This window comes from Canis lupus, chromosome 3 (assembly GCF_003254725.2).
Source record: "Canis lupus dingo isolate Sandy chromosome 3, ASM325472v2, whole genome shotgun sequence".
In the NCBI taxonomy this organism is placed as follows: Eukaryota; Metazoa; Chordata; class Mammalia; order Carnivora; family Canidae; genus Canis; species Canis lupus.
In genome coordinates, this window is record NC_064245.1 from 174,491 (window position 1) to 190,915 (window position 16,425).

General features: G+C 33.8%; 1 protein-coding gene across 10 annotated transcripts in view; it reads right to left on the reverse strand.

Moving 5' to 3' along the window:
• APC (APC regulator of WNT signaling pathway) overlaps positions 1 to 16,425 on the reverse strand; it is a 128,220-nt gene that overhangs the window by 56,185 nt on the left and 55,610 nt on the right. For 5 of the 10 annotated variants that reach the window (XM_035714400.2, XM_049107823.1, XM_049107814.1 and 2 more), the window contains exons 2-6: positions 14,625 to 14,777; positions 10,847 to 10,931; positions 9,456 to 9,657; positions 3,854 to 3,962; positions 1,173 to 1,286 (exon numbers count right to left, since the gene is read on the reverse strand). In XM_035714400.2, the coding sequence (XP_035570293.2) occupies positions 1,173 to 1,286; positions 3,854 to 3,962; positions 9,456 to 9,657; positions 10,847 to 10,931; positions 14,625 to 14,759 (645 nt within the window). In that variant the 5' untranslated portion in view covers positions 14,760 to 14,777. Of the gene's footprint in view, positions 1 to 1,172; positions 1,287 to 3,853; positions 3,963 to 9,455; positions 9,658 to 10,846; positions 10,932 to 12,597; positions 12,779 to 14,624; positions 14,778 to 16,425 lie in introns of those variants that run through there. The other 5 variants (XM_049107820.1, XM_025437909.3, XM_025437910.3 and 2 more) reach the window with 4 other exon arrangements.

The window sequence follows — 16,425 nt, forward strand, 5'->3', positions numbered from 1 at the left end:
GACGTGGGATTCAATCCCGGGTCTCCAGGAACGCGCCCTGGGCCAAAGGCAGGCGCTAAACTGCTGCGCCACCCAGGGATCCCTTTTTTTGGGGGGGGGAGGTGAGAGGAAATTAAAAGGTGTATTACATATACGAATTACAACATAACTAACATAGATATATTAGTTGAGTCTCTAGCTTCATTGTGAAACTAATAGGTACGGACTATAAAATGGACCATGGTACTGGTGTTTAAGTATCTCCTTAGTCTACCTCCATACTGTAGCATAAAATGAATATATATTATGTTTAGAAAGCTACTATATAAAAGGTAAAGACTACACTTTGGGGATGTAAAATGTCATGTATGAATGATTTTAAAACTATAAAATAAACTCTTTAGAATACAAAAATGTATTTATACCACTCATATGAATGTATATTCTCCCTGTTATTTACTATTCTTTTAAATAAAATCTTTCAAATAATGTTTTCTTAACAAATTTCTCCTAAAAGTTTTCCTTTCCTTTTTTTTTTTTTCCTTTTTAAATGTTCGTACTTACTTTGAAACAGACAAGGTAAACAGCAAAGCCTCCTCAGGGCTTAAAAACATTAGCCAGTAATATACTTGTGTAAATATAAAAGTCTAAATTCAATAATGTATGAAAATGCATAGCAAATAGCGAAGCTATTTACTATTCTTTCTTGACATCTGTTGAGGGGAGATATATGGGAATGTTCTCCATCCAACTCATCTTACCTTTCTCACTGTTCTATGTTTCCTCTCTACTTTCCTTAAATGAGGAATTCCCTTTTCATATGCAACTTAAACAGCAGCGAAATATTCTGAATGTCATTACACATACTTAGATTACAGGAAGTAAAAATCTGTGAAGTTAGCCATCAGTTACCAGACGACCAGCACCTAACCCTTTTTCTCTCTTATAATTCCAGGGCAGAGCTGAACAGTATCAGAGAAATGAAATATGGTGAAGGTGAAATTATGTGAACATTGGTTATGTTGCCCAGGAGCCATGATAAATTATTATTGTGAAGTTCTGCCAAAGTGAAAGTAGACTTATAAATACCTTTAATAATATTTAATCAATGTTAACAGAGCTATAATTCATTACATTCTTAATAGCTCTTCTCTAGCCTCTGCTGTTTTATAGTTTAATAATAAATAATTTACCTGCGCTCTTTTTTCCATATCCTGGCAAGTACCTAGTTGTTCTTCCATTGCAACTCTGATTTGCCTTGCTTCATATTCTAATTGTCTTCTGGTCATATCTGTTTGTAAGGAAAACTAAAACCACAAATTAAATTGAAATGTTAATATCTCATGTTATGTGTTTATCAGTAGAAGCAAAATGCATAAAAATACCAATAAATAAAATGAGTATCAAATATGCACGTTATTGCACATAACTAGATTTTTTTTTTTATTTTAAGGAATCCTAAAATTTGATTACAGGTGCCGGGCTCAGTCTGGGTCCCTCATGTGAAATGCTGAGTTGAAACACTTTTATTGCCCCATAGCCATAAATGTTTTTATGTAAACTGTACTGATTCATTTAAAATATCTAATTGGCCCAGCTAAGGTAAGCCTTCTTCAGTTCCCATGTACTACTTTGTTAGAAATTAGTACATTAATGTGGACAACATAAAAAAATTAAGAAGTAGTTCATCATCCTTAAGTTTATACCTCAACTTAAGGATTGTTATAAATGTTCATACTGAAAAGAGAAAATCGTTCATAAGATGAAGAAAATGTATAAGGAAAAACTCTTTATTTATTGCAGATAATCATAAATTGCAAAACAACACAAACTTTCTGGTAAAAATCCAAAAGTGAAACAAAGTTGAAATAAACAAGAAGTACTTCTTCATGCAGGGGTTGTTAATTCATTTAACCCTCTAATCAATTAACTCTGTAATTAAAATTCCAGGCACTGAGATAACTGCTAGGCATACAAAAGGATGAAAAAAAGGACAAGGTAATGTAACTTATAAACGCATGCTCCAGGAGGTAATAATAGCTAAAAGTCTGATTAAATAAAATTATAATGGGCTATGAAGGAAATGAGAAAGTGGTATAGATTTTTTATGCTCTATATACTCAGAAGAAAGCTGTGCGAGACCTATGTCACACTCAGACCTATGTCACACACTAACATTCTATAGGTCCAAGGATTCTAAACTGCACTGTCAGTTAAATCAGGGAAGCTCTCACCCTTTTCCCTTGCAATAATGCAGATGACATTCCACAGATAATGTATTTCTATAGGCATACCCAAATTATGGGTTGCAATACAGATGAAATAGTCTGTATGTTATTTCTAAGTCCCAATGAGCCAGTCCTAACTCCACTTATTTATTCTCCATTTCCCAAAAACCCCTGCAAAAAAAAAAGTTGAACATAACAATGTTGCAATAATGTGGTTTAGATCTGATATTTTAAAAGCAATGTCTAATATCTTGATAAGTATTTACATATGAAAGTGTTAACTTGCTTCCCAATATAAACACATAATTTGTGAAATTAAAAAATATTTATGACATATAAGCAGTTTACATTTGCTAATGTTGTGAAATGGCCTATAATGTTTTACATATCCTATTAAATAAATGTGATTATTTAATAAATATGGAAAGAATTTATTTGACAACTCCTCTTTGTTTCAGATATTAACCAACTGCTTTCTAACTGTCACACACACTTGAGCTCTTTTCTAAACCTGATTTCATATAGACAACTGGACTCTAAATTTTGTATATTTTAAGTATCAATGAGAATGGTGAGCAAAACTATGCTCAGGTATTTTTTATTTGAGTAAAAATCCCACCAAAACTTCCTGAGTTCCTAATCCTTGTATGCCAGTAACTTTCCATTAACTGTTCTTTTACTATCTGGGTCTCCTCAACTCCCAGGAAGATGTCAAGGACATTGTCAGGAAAAGGGATCCTTTTCTTCCTCTCAAAATCTTATACGATTGTTCTAGATTACACACGTAAGCTTCTGGTTCTAAGCTCCTTCCAGACAATGTCCACTAAGGAAATCTGGTAAAGTACATGTTTTGAAAGTGCTCCTTTCTACTTTTGTTTTTCATTTATATCCTCACAAAAGTGTTATTAGAAAATTAAAACTCTAAGCTAACAGAGGACAATATATCTTTTATTCTATTTTTCTCTTTTTAAAAAATATTTATGGACAACAGTTAGAATACAATCTTGTTCAAAATTATTAATGTATTCCAGAACATTCAGAATGTTCATGCTATCCCATGAATAAAATAGCTGACATGGAAAGCTTGGGGAAAGAAAGGCTGACAAGATGAAGTTCTTTTTCACATAGTTATATTTGCAAATAAACACACTTTTATACTTGTAGAAAGTCTTAAGATCCTGGCCAAAAGATTTTGTTATTTATAATAACTGGAATAGCACTCAAATTATCTTTAAAGACACTTTTATTACAAAAACTATATGGCATGTAAAGTGGTTCAAAAGATAGATGGTAATAAACATTTTCAGAGTATGTTTGGTAATTCAACAGACAGAATTAAAAAACCAGTTACCTAGTTGAATTGAGTCCTTTAGAATGCAAACCTAATAGATTTTAATTGGTGGTTTAAAATAAATATCTGCTTGAGCATAATGAAGTTTATATCACCTTTACAAACAAAAATTCATTAATTACTATATATTTGAGTTTAAAGTTAGATAAAACATATTACAGTTTACAAATAACTAAAAATGCAATTATCTTGAATGTTTTTTTTTATCTTGAATGTTTTAAATGAGTAACGTAGGTACTTTTAAGAGATCAAAGTTATTAAAGTCTAAAATAGGTCATAATGCTAAGTTACTTACATTTTCAGTTAAAGGGAGACTATCTATTCTTTTAGTGAGATTCTGAAGTTGAGCATAATACCAATCTTTTTCCTTTTCTTCTTTGTCAAGATCAGCAAGAAGTAATGATCTGTTTTTTTAAAAAAAGACAAGTTTACACAATGCCAAAAGAGTACATAACAGTAATTCTTATCAGCTGCAATTATAATGTTCTCTACTTAACCTAAAGTTTTAATAATGAATAAGCAGAACACTTTAATCGGATTTTTGAAGGTGGGACTTAGAATATTATAATCATTAAAATTTGAATATTAAAAAATTCTTAGGCAGCCCCGGTGGCGCAGCGGTTCAGTGCCGCCTGCAGCCCGGGGTGTGATCCTGCAGACCCAGGATCAAGTCCCACATCGGGCTTCCTGCATGGAGCCTGCTTCTCCCTCTGCCTGTGTCTCTGCCTCTCTCTTCGCTCTGTCTAAATGAATAAATAAATAAATCTTAAAAATAAATAAATAAATAAATAAATAAATAAATAAATAAAAATTCTTACTTTTTCACCTAAATAAGATACTCAACATCCTTACTAGAACATTTACATTTCAACCTAAGGCTTTCTTCACGTTTATTTACAGTCTAAAGATATCATGATGGTTTGCAGAAATAAAGTACAGATATAACAAAACCCAAAAATTAATATAAGAATAAAAAGAGTAAGGAAAAGCAGTAATTACACAAAAAACAAACCTAGAGTATAGGAAGCCACTGCCCTGGACACAGATGTGGCTTTCAGCTTCTCAAAATAATAGGAAATATTTTGTCACTGTGCACTTCTCCAAAGACATACAGATGGCCAAAAAAAAAACACATGAAAAGATGCTCAACATCATTCATCATCAGGGAAATGCAAATCAAAAGTACAGTAAGATACCACTTCACATCTGTCAAAATGGCTAAAATCCAAAACACAAGAAACAAGTGTTGGTGAAGATGGGAATAAAAAGGAACCTTCCTGCACTTTGGTAGGAATGCAAACTGGTGCAGTTACTGTGGAAAACAGTATGGAGGGTCCTCAAAAAATTAAAAAATAGAACTACCTTATGCTCCAGTAATTCTACTACTGGGTATTTACCCAACGAATATAAAAACACTAATCACAAAGATACATATACCCCTATGTTTATTGCGGCATTATTTATAATGGCCAAATCATGAAAGCAAACCAAGTGTCCATCGATAGATGAATGGATAAAGAAGAATAGATATATATATGTATACGGCTAGGGCTGAAATGATAAATGGGAAAATAAAGTGAATGTGAAGAATCATGTTAGAGTTGCTTTATCAACTGATATATATTTATATATACACACACATATATACGTGTAAAGGCATACCCAAACACACACACACACACACACACACACACAAACTATAGAATATTACTCAGCCAAGAATGAAATCTTGCCATTTGCAAAATATGGATGAATCTAGAGAACATAATGCTAAGCGAGATAAGTCATTCAGACACATACCATATGATCTCACTCACGTGGAATTAAGAAATACAACGATGACCAATATAAAAAAAAAAAGAAAAGAAAAAGAAAAAGAAAAAAAGAGACAAACCAAAAAACAGACTACAGAGAATGAACTGATGTTACAAGAGGAGAGGTTGGTGGGGGGAGGGGAGGTGGAATAGGTGAAGGGGATTAAGAGTACACCTATCATTAAGAGCACCGACTAATGTACAGAATTGGTGAATCACCATAGATTGTATACCTGAAACTAACATATAGTTAACTCTATTACAATTAAAAGAAAGAAAAAGATTAGTTGCAGAAACTTTAAAACAAAATATTGTGTATATTCCCAGAGATTCTACAAAAATGCAATGATCTACATGTATACTTACATGTACATTTTTAAACATGAACAATAGTTTATTACTCTATGTATTGCCCTATTAACTTTTTATCACTTAAAAATCGATCTTGGGAGATCATTCTGTGTCAGAAAAGAAAAAGGTCCTACGTATTTTTTGTTAGCTGTGTAGTATTCATGAGTCCATAATGGGATACGCTATAACCAGTTTTGTTTTAAAGGGCATTTAGGGCCTTCCTAATCTTTTGCTATTATCAACAATGCTACACTGAATATGCTTATAGATAGTCCCATTTCACAAATGTGCAAGCATGTATATAAGATAAATTCTTAGGGTATGTAAAATCTTAACTTACTGCTCTTATTAGATGTTGTACCAATGTATGCTCCTACCACTTTCACCAACATAAATGTTTGACCAAACTTTATTTCTGCATATCTATTTTTTTTTTAACAGTGTATCACTAAGGTTAATTTGATTTCTTTTAGTGTAAGGTTAGCATTTTTTTTTCAAGTTTAAAAACCATTTGTATTTCCTCACCTATAGCTTTTTCTTACTTTTTTATAGGGCCTCATCTATATTAAGAATGATTATACTTTTGGTTATATGGGTTATAAATATATTTTCTCTGTTTATCACTTGTCTTTTGTTTACAATGTCTTTGTCATGTAGAAGATTCTGATTTTTTTTTGTAGTCAAATTTGTGGATATTTTCTGTTATCACTTCTGGAGTTTGCTCATCTACAGAGATGTTCCCCTCTAGTATTGTTACTTTAAAATTTTGTTTGATTATATTGTTTTGAAAATATGTTTGCATGTGAGTATGTGGAAGGTTATATTCTTGCTAAAATTCCCTTTCCTTTACTGAGAAACAATTAAAAATATAAGAAATAAGCCTTCATTTTTTATGTGGCAACGTCAGCAGTGAGGGAATCCATGAGATAGTAAGCCCCTGCTTATTATGATGTAGCAACCTTGGGGGCAGTGCAGACCAATGAGAAGCTGCCTCCTCCCTCCCATTTCTGACAACAGAAGCAGGAAAAAGCACCAGAGAAAGCCTGAACCCCTTTCACAAGCTGTTGTAAAGACGAGATTTAATTATATTTTTTAGTGCCCCCTGGTGAGAACTAGCAGGACCTACCAGGATTTAGGTGCTGAACAAATAGTGATGCTACTATTTCCTCTGATTACTCTCCAATAAATGGGCTAAGTAAGAGCTGGGCATTATAAGTGTTTAAATTGATAGGCCAATGTTAATAAAGGCGGTAGAGTGAGGGGAGGCTATGGGGAATAGGGACAAGTTGTTATTGTCAAGTTTAGGGTGGAACAATGGTAAAATGCTATGGGGAAGCCACGGTTACAGTGTTTTGAGCCAAAATGTTAACAAGTGGTTAAATGATAGTGATTGACAACAGTGCTTATTAAGGCTCAGAACTGAAACCAGGTCTAGACTCAGAGGCAGGTAGGTCTTTAGGGTTTAGACTTTTTTAAACAATTGTTAAGTCTTCTCTAAAATGCAAGTTTCATGTCATCTTAGTCCTCTAGCTGACTCAGGGTCACCTAAAAGAGCATGGCACATTATGTACTATGCATTTAATAAATACTTGTTAAATGAGTGAATAGCTAACATGACAACAGCTTACAATTTTTGAATGTTCTAAGAACTAGACATAGCACTAAGTATTTTTTTAAAATCTAATTTAATCCTTACAACATCCTTTGAGGTAGTTATTCTTAGGCTCACTCTTCAGACTGGAAAACTGAAGTTCAAAAAGGTTAAAGCGCTGTGTAGCTAGGTTTGAGCCCTGGCTTGACTACTTTCTAGCACTTACCTTGGGCGATACAGAAAACAAGAAAAAAAGAGACAGAGAGACAGTGAACCTGTAACTTAAAAGAGAGAAAGAAAGAAGAGAAAAAACAGGGGAGAAAATCAAAGAAATTACATGACAGAATTTTCAAAAGCTGAAAATTCTGAAAATAAATTTTCCAGATTAAAAGGGCACAGTGAGTACCCAGCATGACAGATGAAAAAAACACATATACTGAGGCATTCTAAAAGCTTCTACAAAAAAAAAAAAAAAAAAAAAAAGCTTCTACAGAAGAAAAATGGCAACCTACAAGGGAATGAGAATCAGACTGGTATTAAATTTCTCATCAATGACTGATTATGAAGAAGGAAAATGAGTGTTTTTTTTTTTTTTTTTAGGAAAATGAGTTTGAGCCTAGACCTCTCTAACCTATCAACTGCATGAGAGCAAAATAACGGTTCTGTCATATATGCAAGGACCCAACATCCTCCTCCAACGTAATGAAAACCAAGAGGATGCAAGACATCTAAGAAGTACATACACACGTACGCTCCTCTCTGTCTCTACTTAATAAACTTGGGACTTTATCTACATGGAGCAAAGTACGTTCCTAGGAAAGGGGGCATGGTCACATATTCTGTGTCTCTTAACAGAGTTCAAAGGGGACAAAGACGGAAGACTGTGGACCCAGTTAGCTTCCTATTCACAATAGTGTTTCCTATGTTGTCTGATAGAAATAGTCTTGGCTCAAGGTGTGAAACAGATTCACGTAAACTCAAGAGGAAATAAAGCTTAGTGCTACATCTATTTTTATAGATGCACACACTTAAAACTAGAGAGACAGCACGCAAAAAGTCTTTTGCCTTTCAGTTAGATATGCTGGACATTTTTACATTAACAACCACTTTTCACAACTCTGCAAGGTAGAACCATATCCCTATTTTACAGGAGAAAACACAAAATTTAATGACATGACCAAGGTTACAGAGCTAATATGTAATGTTTATACATTTTAACATTGCTTGAATGTTTAATAAAACTTTTAGGAATATAAAAATGGTGAGTTATTCATGCATTAAGGAATTCCATAACCTTTTACAAAACACTTGATAAAGTTCTTGATAATGATATATATTCTAGTATTTGTAGTAAGATTTTAACTTCGGTAAGAGAAGAAGTAATAAATTAACTGTGAGAAACTAGATAATATACGTCAAGCATTGTTTTTTAAGATACTGAAACTGATAAATTAAGAAATGTTATATTTGTGGCTACTTTTAATAGGACTTCCCTAATGGAAACAGTTACCTCAGACTGACTCTCTAGTTACTCAATTTATTTCAAAAGGTAACAAAAAATTCAATTAAAAATCAGTTACATATTTTAACCTGACCTAAATACTGTGATCATGTGTCTTATTCAACCTACAGGGCATGTGAAGTATTTAAGTAACAAAGTACAAGTCTTAGAATCCCAAGAATTGCCTCCTTTACATTTTCTTTTTTTTTTTTTTTAAGATTTTATTTATTTATGCATGAGACACACACACACACAGAGAGAGGCAGAGACACAGGCAGAGGGAGAAGCAGGCTCCATGCAGGGAGCCCGATGGGGGACTCGATTCCAGGACCCTGGGAACATGACCTGAGCCAAAGGCAGACACTCAATCACTTAGGCACCGAGGTGCTCTACATTTTCATATTTAATATTGTCTCATTACATTTTTGGATTTAATATAAATATGATCAGTAACATACTACCTTTGTTTTTGTTTTTTTTTTTTTTACTACCTTTGAATTAATAAATGTAAACAGCTCTCTTAAGTGTTCATGATCACCTGCCATTCATGCTTCATAATTCCTATCTTATATTACAAAATGACAAAATAATAGTAAAAATTGGGAGTATACAAGTTTATGATTTAATGAAGAAAAGTTACCTCTCTTTCTCAAGTTCCTCTAAATAACCAGTATTTTCTCTGCTTCCGTTTACAAACCCTCTTCTTGGAAATGAACCCATAGGAACAGGACTGCACTCTCCCGAACGACTAGATACAGATCCTTCGCGGCTTCCATAAGAACGGAGGGACATTTTTGACCGTAGTTTCACTCCAGGGAAATTACTGCTATCTAAGTTAAGTTCTAAGTGGAAGAGAGACAAGTTTTTATATAACAATTGCTTTAAGGGATCTAAAATATTGCTAATGCAATTATATTCTCTTGGAAATAAAATATTAGATTCATATTTTAGTACTCAAATTTTAACCCATTTTATAATATAATTGAATATATATTATATATATTACATAAAGCCTGCAGGAGTACTAAATTATGGCAGCTATAGAGCAGCAAATTTATGCAGGGAACAGAGAATCCTTACCACAAATGCTAATGTTCTATATACAAATATCAAATCATTAAAAAAGTGTTCACTGCAACTCTACATTTCTGATAGAGGAGGCCACAAAGACACATGATTGAATAAACAATTATTTAGGAATAGAATGACTAAATTTTCCCTCCAAAATAGCTTCAGTCACAGAAAAAGGAATACATTAAAGAAAAATCACACAAAATGTCTTTCCTTAAATTCCGACTAAATAATAATATATTTTAGGACGCAAAGGTAATTTCTCAGCCTAGTTTCAACTATAATAATTAAACACTCTTCCTGTTTTGATACCTGAATTTTTAAGCAACAAAATGAGAAAGTTATTTTTTCAAAATTCTATGAAAAATGGCATATAATCAGCTAATGTAAGTGGGAAGATCAAACACTTGTATTCTGGATGGAACAGAGGAGGACACTATTCCTTTAAGTAAGGCAACAGGCCCAGTCTGTGGCACACAGCTTACTCAAGGTCTATACAGTGACTGGAAGAAGAGCAATGAGCTTTAAAAAGAGCTGAAAATGATCAAATAAGGAATCTATAATAATTTAAAGTCAGTTAAATGCTTCACTTAAGGAATGACAAGCAAGTAGACATTTTACATTATCTATATTTTACCAACTGAATCCTAACAGACAAGGCTGTTTTACCAGGAAAACTGAAACCAACATTCAAAGAAGCTGTATTTGGATATACATTATTTTTAAAATACTTTTATTTATTATTTATTTGAGAGAAAGAGTGTATGTGCAAGAGAACACAAGCAAGAGGAGCCGTAGAGGGAGATGGAGGAGCAGACTCTCCCATGAGCAAGCAGCATGACATGGGGCTCCATCCCAGGACCCTTGAGATCATGACCTGAGCTGAAGGCAGATGCTTAACTGACTGAGCCACCCAGGTGTCCCTAAAAAATTATTTTAAAACACTTTTAAAAAATCTACCTTTGAGGCGCTCTAATAAGTCAATCTGTCCAGAAGAAGCCATAGCTTCATCTTCAATACTTCCTTGTAGTTGTTTAAGTACTTCCTGCAAAAAAGAACACAACATATTACCATGACAAAATTTTAAATAACTTCTTGAAGATATGATTCTAAGTTTCTTGGCATTTCGGTATGCTGGGGGAAAAAAGTTTCAGATCAACCTGAAAATATATGTTAAGCTGTAAAGCACTTTACGTATATTACCTATTATTAATTATGAATAACCAATTGCATCACACAACAATAGTGATATTTTGTGATAATGGAGATTATAGAGAGTCTCCATAAGACACATTATCCCTAACTTTTAAAACAATACAACAAGGAGAATTATTCTCATTTTTCAGGTGGGTCAAGCAAGACTCAAAGCCCCTGCCCAAGCTGCAAAAGCTAGTTATGTGTTTAGAATCCATATCTCTGAAGCTTATACCAACACGACCATGAAAAACACCAAATTAACAATTATAATGTGAGCTAAATTGAACTTAAATAAACAAAAACCGATGGAAAAAAAGCAATTACAATGTGCTGTTTAATTTTACATATTTGAGCTTTTATATTCCATATCTCAGTACAGTCTACTAGCATATTGATTTACATTCAGCAGGTACTGCAATGACCATACGCTCACTGCCTCCTGACTTTTGATGACATTGTTTCCTTTCCCATTTAAATCCTTCTCTTGATAAATTTCCCTCAAATTACGTTGGAAACTCATTTCCACCAGTTTTTCTGCATGTTCCTTAATAATAATTTGTATTTTTATCTTTCATATTCCGGGGCCTTCCTTCGAGTTCCTAGCAGAGTCCTTATTGGCCAATCAGGTTTCCAAATACAAGACTATGTTTATGATCTTATAACTATGCGCAGTATTCTCCAATATGAAAAGTGATCCATAAACAGACTGAAAAGGAAATTTATCAAAAAATAAGTCCAACAAAGACAATTTTACTGGTTTACCTTGAGTGACATTATCAGCATTAAAAAAAGAACCCCACGTTAACAAGAAAGCCTGTGGCCTTAAAATCTGACCTTCTAGGCCACATTGGAGGTGACTGATAATTCATGTTTGGGTTATTATGGCTGAAATGTATCATATCTGTGGGAGAGGAAACCAATCTGTACAGGGATACCATCCTTGAATGAATGTAGGGTACTCTACAATGTCTATTATAAACTTCAGGACACCATCTCCTCCATAAAGGACTATCATTTGATATGATTGAGGACTATCATTTATTAAGTTATCTGTGTTTTTTTAGGATCCCAATTCTCTTTCCATCCATCCACTGCTACTACTTGTACTCTTTCAGTGATCCTTTAATCTTATCCCTATTTCTTATACTCCCTAGCCTCATAATTCAACAACTACCCTTCTGCAGATAACTTCAAATTGTATGTCTCTAATCCTAACATCACTTGCAAACTTCAGATTCACTTTCCTAATTTGAGTGACAGATGCTTTACATTTGGATGATATGGACTTCCTATGTAAATGTCCAGAACTATCATTTTGTGCCACTACAATTTGTTTTTTGCCTTGTATCCTCTCAGTACATTTCCCTATTTTACACATATTTCTGTCACACACACATACACACACACCAAGTATTTTAACAGTTTGTAGCAATACCTTGTAATCAACAGCAAAGCAGTATTCCTTTTGCCACTAGATGGTACTATTGCATAAGTTTCAGAAATTCTTAAATTACCTAGTTGAAGGAGATCCACCTTGCCTTTCTTCGGTAAATAGGTTAATGAGCAGGAAACAGGATTCAAGATTATATAATGTAGTCCAAAGAATAATAAGTGATTTCGGGCAAATAGCCAATGTTTTGGATTGACTTTAATCCAATGTGGGAAGTGCCAAGCGTCTTTTCACAAATCAATATTCTATGACAAAACAAATGGTCATGGCTCCTGCTCTTGAACAGCTTATATACATAAATAATTTCATTATAAGGTTGTAACTGCTATGATACCATATGACTAATCTTAAAGGACTATGTGGACTATGGCTCTGCAAGGATGTCTGCAGAAGCACTTACTGAATAATAATCAATTCCGGGTTGAATTCAGACATATCTTGAGTACCAATATTCATGATGTGTAATATGATACACCACATGGATAAATGGTCAACCTGATATTCCACGGTAGAGACTTAAGGGTCTGACTTGTATTTTTACTCCAAGACATTCCTCCAGGGTAGGTTAAAATGTCTCCCAAAATAAATTTTGAATTTGCTCAAGGACTTAAGCAAAAATTTAAAAGGGATCTCAAAATTGTGCACTATAAGACAGGACTTCCAGGTGGGCTTGCCAAGAGGAATTCTTTGCTAAGTACACCTCCCAAAGTAGATGAAAGAGTAGCCCTGCTGGGAATTTTTAATTTTGTTACCTTTAAACTTTTAAAACCACATATCATGTACAATAATTTTAGATATATTGTGTTAATCAGTGTTAAAATAGCAAACTATTCTTTAATACTAGATAACTGATTTGGCTGTTTTTGAAGTCACCCAATTTGTGGTGAGAAAACATGTTTGCTTAAAGTCTACCTTATTTCCAAAAGGACTGGAGGTAGGTACCTTAGAGATCTGTCCTTATCAAGGACAGTTTTTAACCATAGAAATAGGTAGTTAGAGTAGAAAAGATTTATGGATAGATAGAATAGTACATACAAGTAAAAGGTTGAACTGTTAGGATATTGACAATAAAGGGTAAAGGAGGAGCACAAATAGTTCAGTGATGTATAAAGGCTTGAAGAATAAGGGAGACCTCAAATTGTACAGAAAAAGAACTATAAGAAAATAGGCAATGAATAAGGAATAAGAGTAGTGAAAAGACAGGAAGAACAGGGTGAGGCACCCAGATGCTATAACAGCCAAGAGGCAGAAACAACACAAAGCAGAAAGATTTTTTAAAAGAGAAAGGGGTTAACAGTTTTGTTGATGATTTCCAAATCTATAAAGTTATTAAGTTCAGGGAGAAGGGAATCTGCCTAAGTACCTGGAAATTAAAATAGCTAAAATTTTAACCTCAATTATTTTGAAATTAGAACGTATCTTCCCCACTGCAGACTGAATATTTTATAACTTTTCTTGGAGGTTATCACAACTTTTCAATGCTAGTCAGCAAACCAATTTCAGGACATGAGAAAGCCGTGGAAATCGTCTAGGCTAGTGCGATGCCTGTATTTTCCAAATAAGACACCTTAAGGCCAGAAGGGTACCTAAAGGTGATATAGCTTGGCTCGTGGCAAAACAAGGAATAGGACAAGGTACTGACTTTCAGTTCCGGACTCTTCCTACTAGGGCATTTTATTTTTCTTGATCATTTATCACTGACTGCTTCACTGAAGTGGAGACAAGATCTGGGAGAGTGGGGGAAAAAAGCCTATATTTAGTAAGAGATACTTTAAAGTGAAACTAGTTTCTATGAATTACACAGAACACCCAGCCTCAGTATTGTGATGCTAAAGCTGGTCCCTTATTTTTAAGCTTAAAAATAACTAAGAACAAACTAGCCCTTGGGTTTTTACAATTATTTTCTATGATTCGCCGGGTTAAATACATTTTGTTCAAAATATACATGCTAACTTTGCAAGAAAGAGTTTACATATTGCTGCTTAACTTAAAATACACTTTTAAGTAAGTGAAGTATCTAACCCCAACTTTATAGGAGGGAATACTGAATAAAAATGGATAAACTATAATTAAAAGTCACAGTCTTGATACCTTCATATTAGATGCCTCAGTTTCCAGTTTTGTAAGATGATTGGAATTATCTTCTAGCTCTTGTCGAAGATTTGAGTTCTCCATCTTCAGTGCCTCAACTTGCTTTAACAACTGATCATATGAAGCTGCAGCCATCCTTGGCTACCCTTGGACCTATAAGGTTAAAAAGGATTTTGAAATTCACTACTAAAAATATTGTGGCTGCTTGTTTACAAAGAAAGGGATAAAGAAACAAAACTCTGGAGACATTTAATAACAATACTGTTTATTCAAGCAGCACCGCCTAAGAGGATGAAACACGAGAGTTTTAGCTGAAGACAAGGAGAACTAAAATAGAAGAACCTCAGTAGTGCTTGATAACATTCGCCTTTTCCACAGGTGGATGAGATTTGTCAGGCTAGAATTTTTTTCAAGTTTTTAAAGATACTTTAACTGGTGTTATAGGTAAAATTTATGTATTGAAATGTAATCATTGATAAGAAATTCATATTGGTAATATTATTTATGGATTTTGTTCAACAATCACATAATTTTAAAGCCAGAATGAATTAATGAGATTGGGTATTACAGTCTATCACTTTGATAGAAAGCTAGTCTTAAATATCATCCATCGGAAAGTATTTTTGAACTTCCAAGAAAGACTCATTAAAAAGGCAGCCATTTAACAAAGTATAGATACACAGAACAGCATTAGATGGAGACTTCATATCTTTTTGATAGGAAGATGATAAGTAAGACTTACTAATATAAAGTTCTACTACATTTATTCAAAAAGGTGAATATAATAGGCCATCCTATAGCACACGTGGTCTTGGGATCCACTGTGCTCAGACTAAGGTCAAAAGACACGTAAAGAAAATGGATGAGTTTAGAAGCAGAGATTGTCAAAGAGAAGTGAGGTAAAGTTTGGCAATTAATTATATCACTGTGAAAGAAGGGGGAGAAAAGCAAGATATAGAAGATAGCCAGGTAGTAAGAAGTCTTTAGCATGAACTAGAGAATGCTAGGAGTTAGACTAAGACTAACCAAGTTCAGAAGACCCAGATTCTCTTTTTAGTTTAATCCCAAACTCAATTTGGAATAAGTAAAATTCTGCCTATCTTAATTCTTTTAGAGCTAAAAAAAGTATTACAAAATTTTTCTCATAAACAATACTTAAAGATCTTGACGCAAGAAAATGCATCTGGAATAAAATCCACTACAAAATAAGACAGATGGGTTTAACACTGGCTGGTCACTACAGTTATCGGGGTTCAGCAACTGAAAGACCTTTAACAAGGGAAAACAAAGGACTCAGGTGTAGCCACTCTCCAATGAGTTAATGAAGAGGAAGTGAGTCCTGGAGGTGGGCAATCACTCACATAAGTCTTTATATTGAAAACAATGAGAACTGGATTTATATTTGGAGACACAGGTCTTAATTTCAGGGTTGGTTATAATTTACTTTGCCCCTCCATTTTAATTCATTTCACCATTTGTAAAATGATTATCTACTAGCACAAATATGATTTACAGGGATACTGTTAGAATTAAGGATGAAAAGGCAGGTTGAAAAGTGATATGTAAAGGTAAGTTATATTATCAAAATACCCATGTAACGTGTCTTCCTTAGTAAGACCTAAGGTCAACGTGTTGTTACAAGTTGCTCTCCCCTGACCAAGGGACAAGAGGTAAGGAAATAATTCAGCTACTTGAAAAGGACAGAGACATCTCAAAAATGAAAGAGAAATCCACAGGTTTGATCATCCGCTCCACTTCATCCCAGTAACAAGCAGGTCTGAAAACACATAGCACATTACAA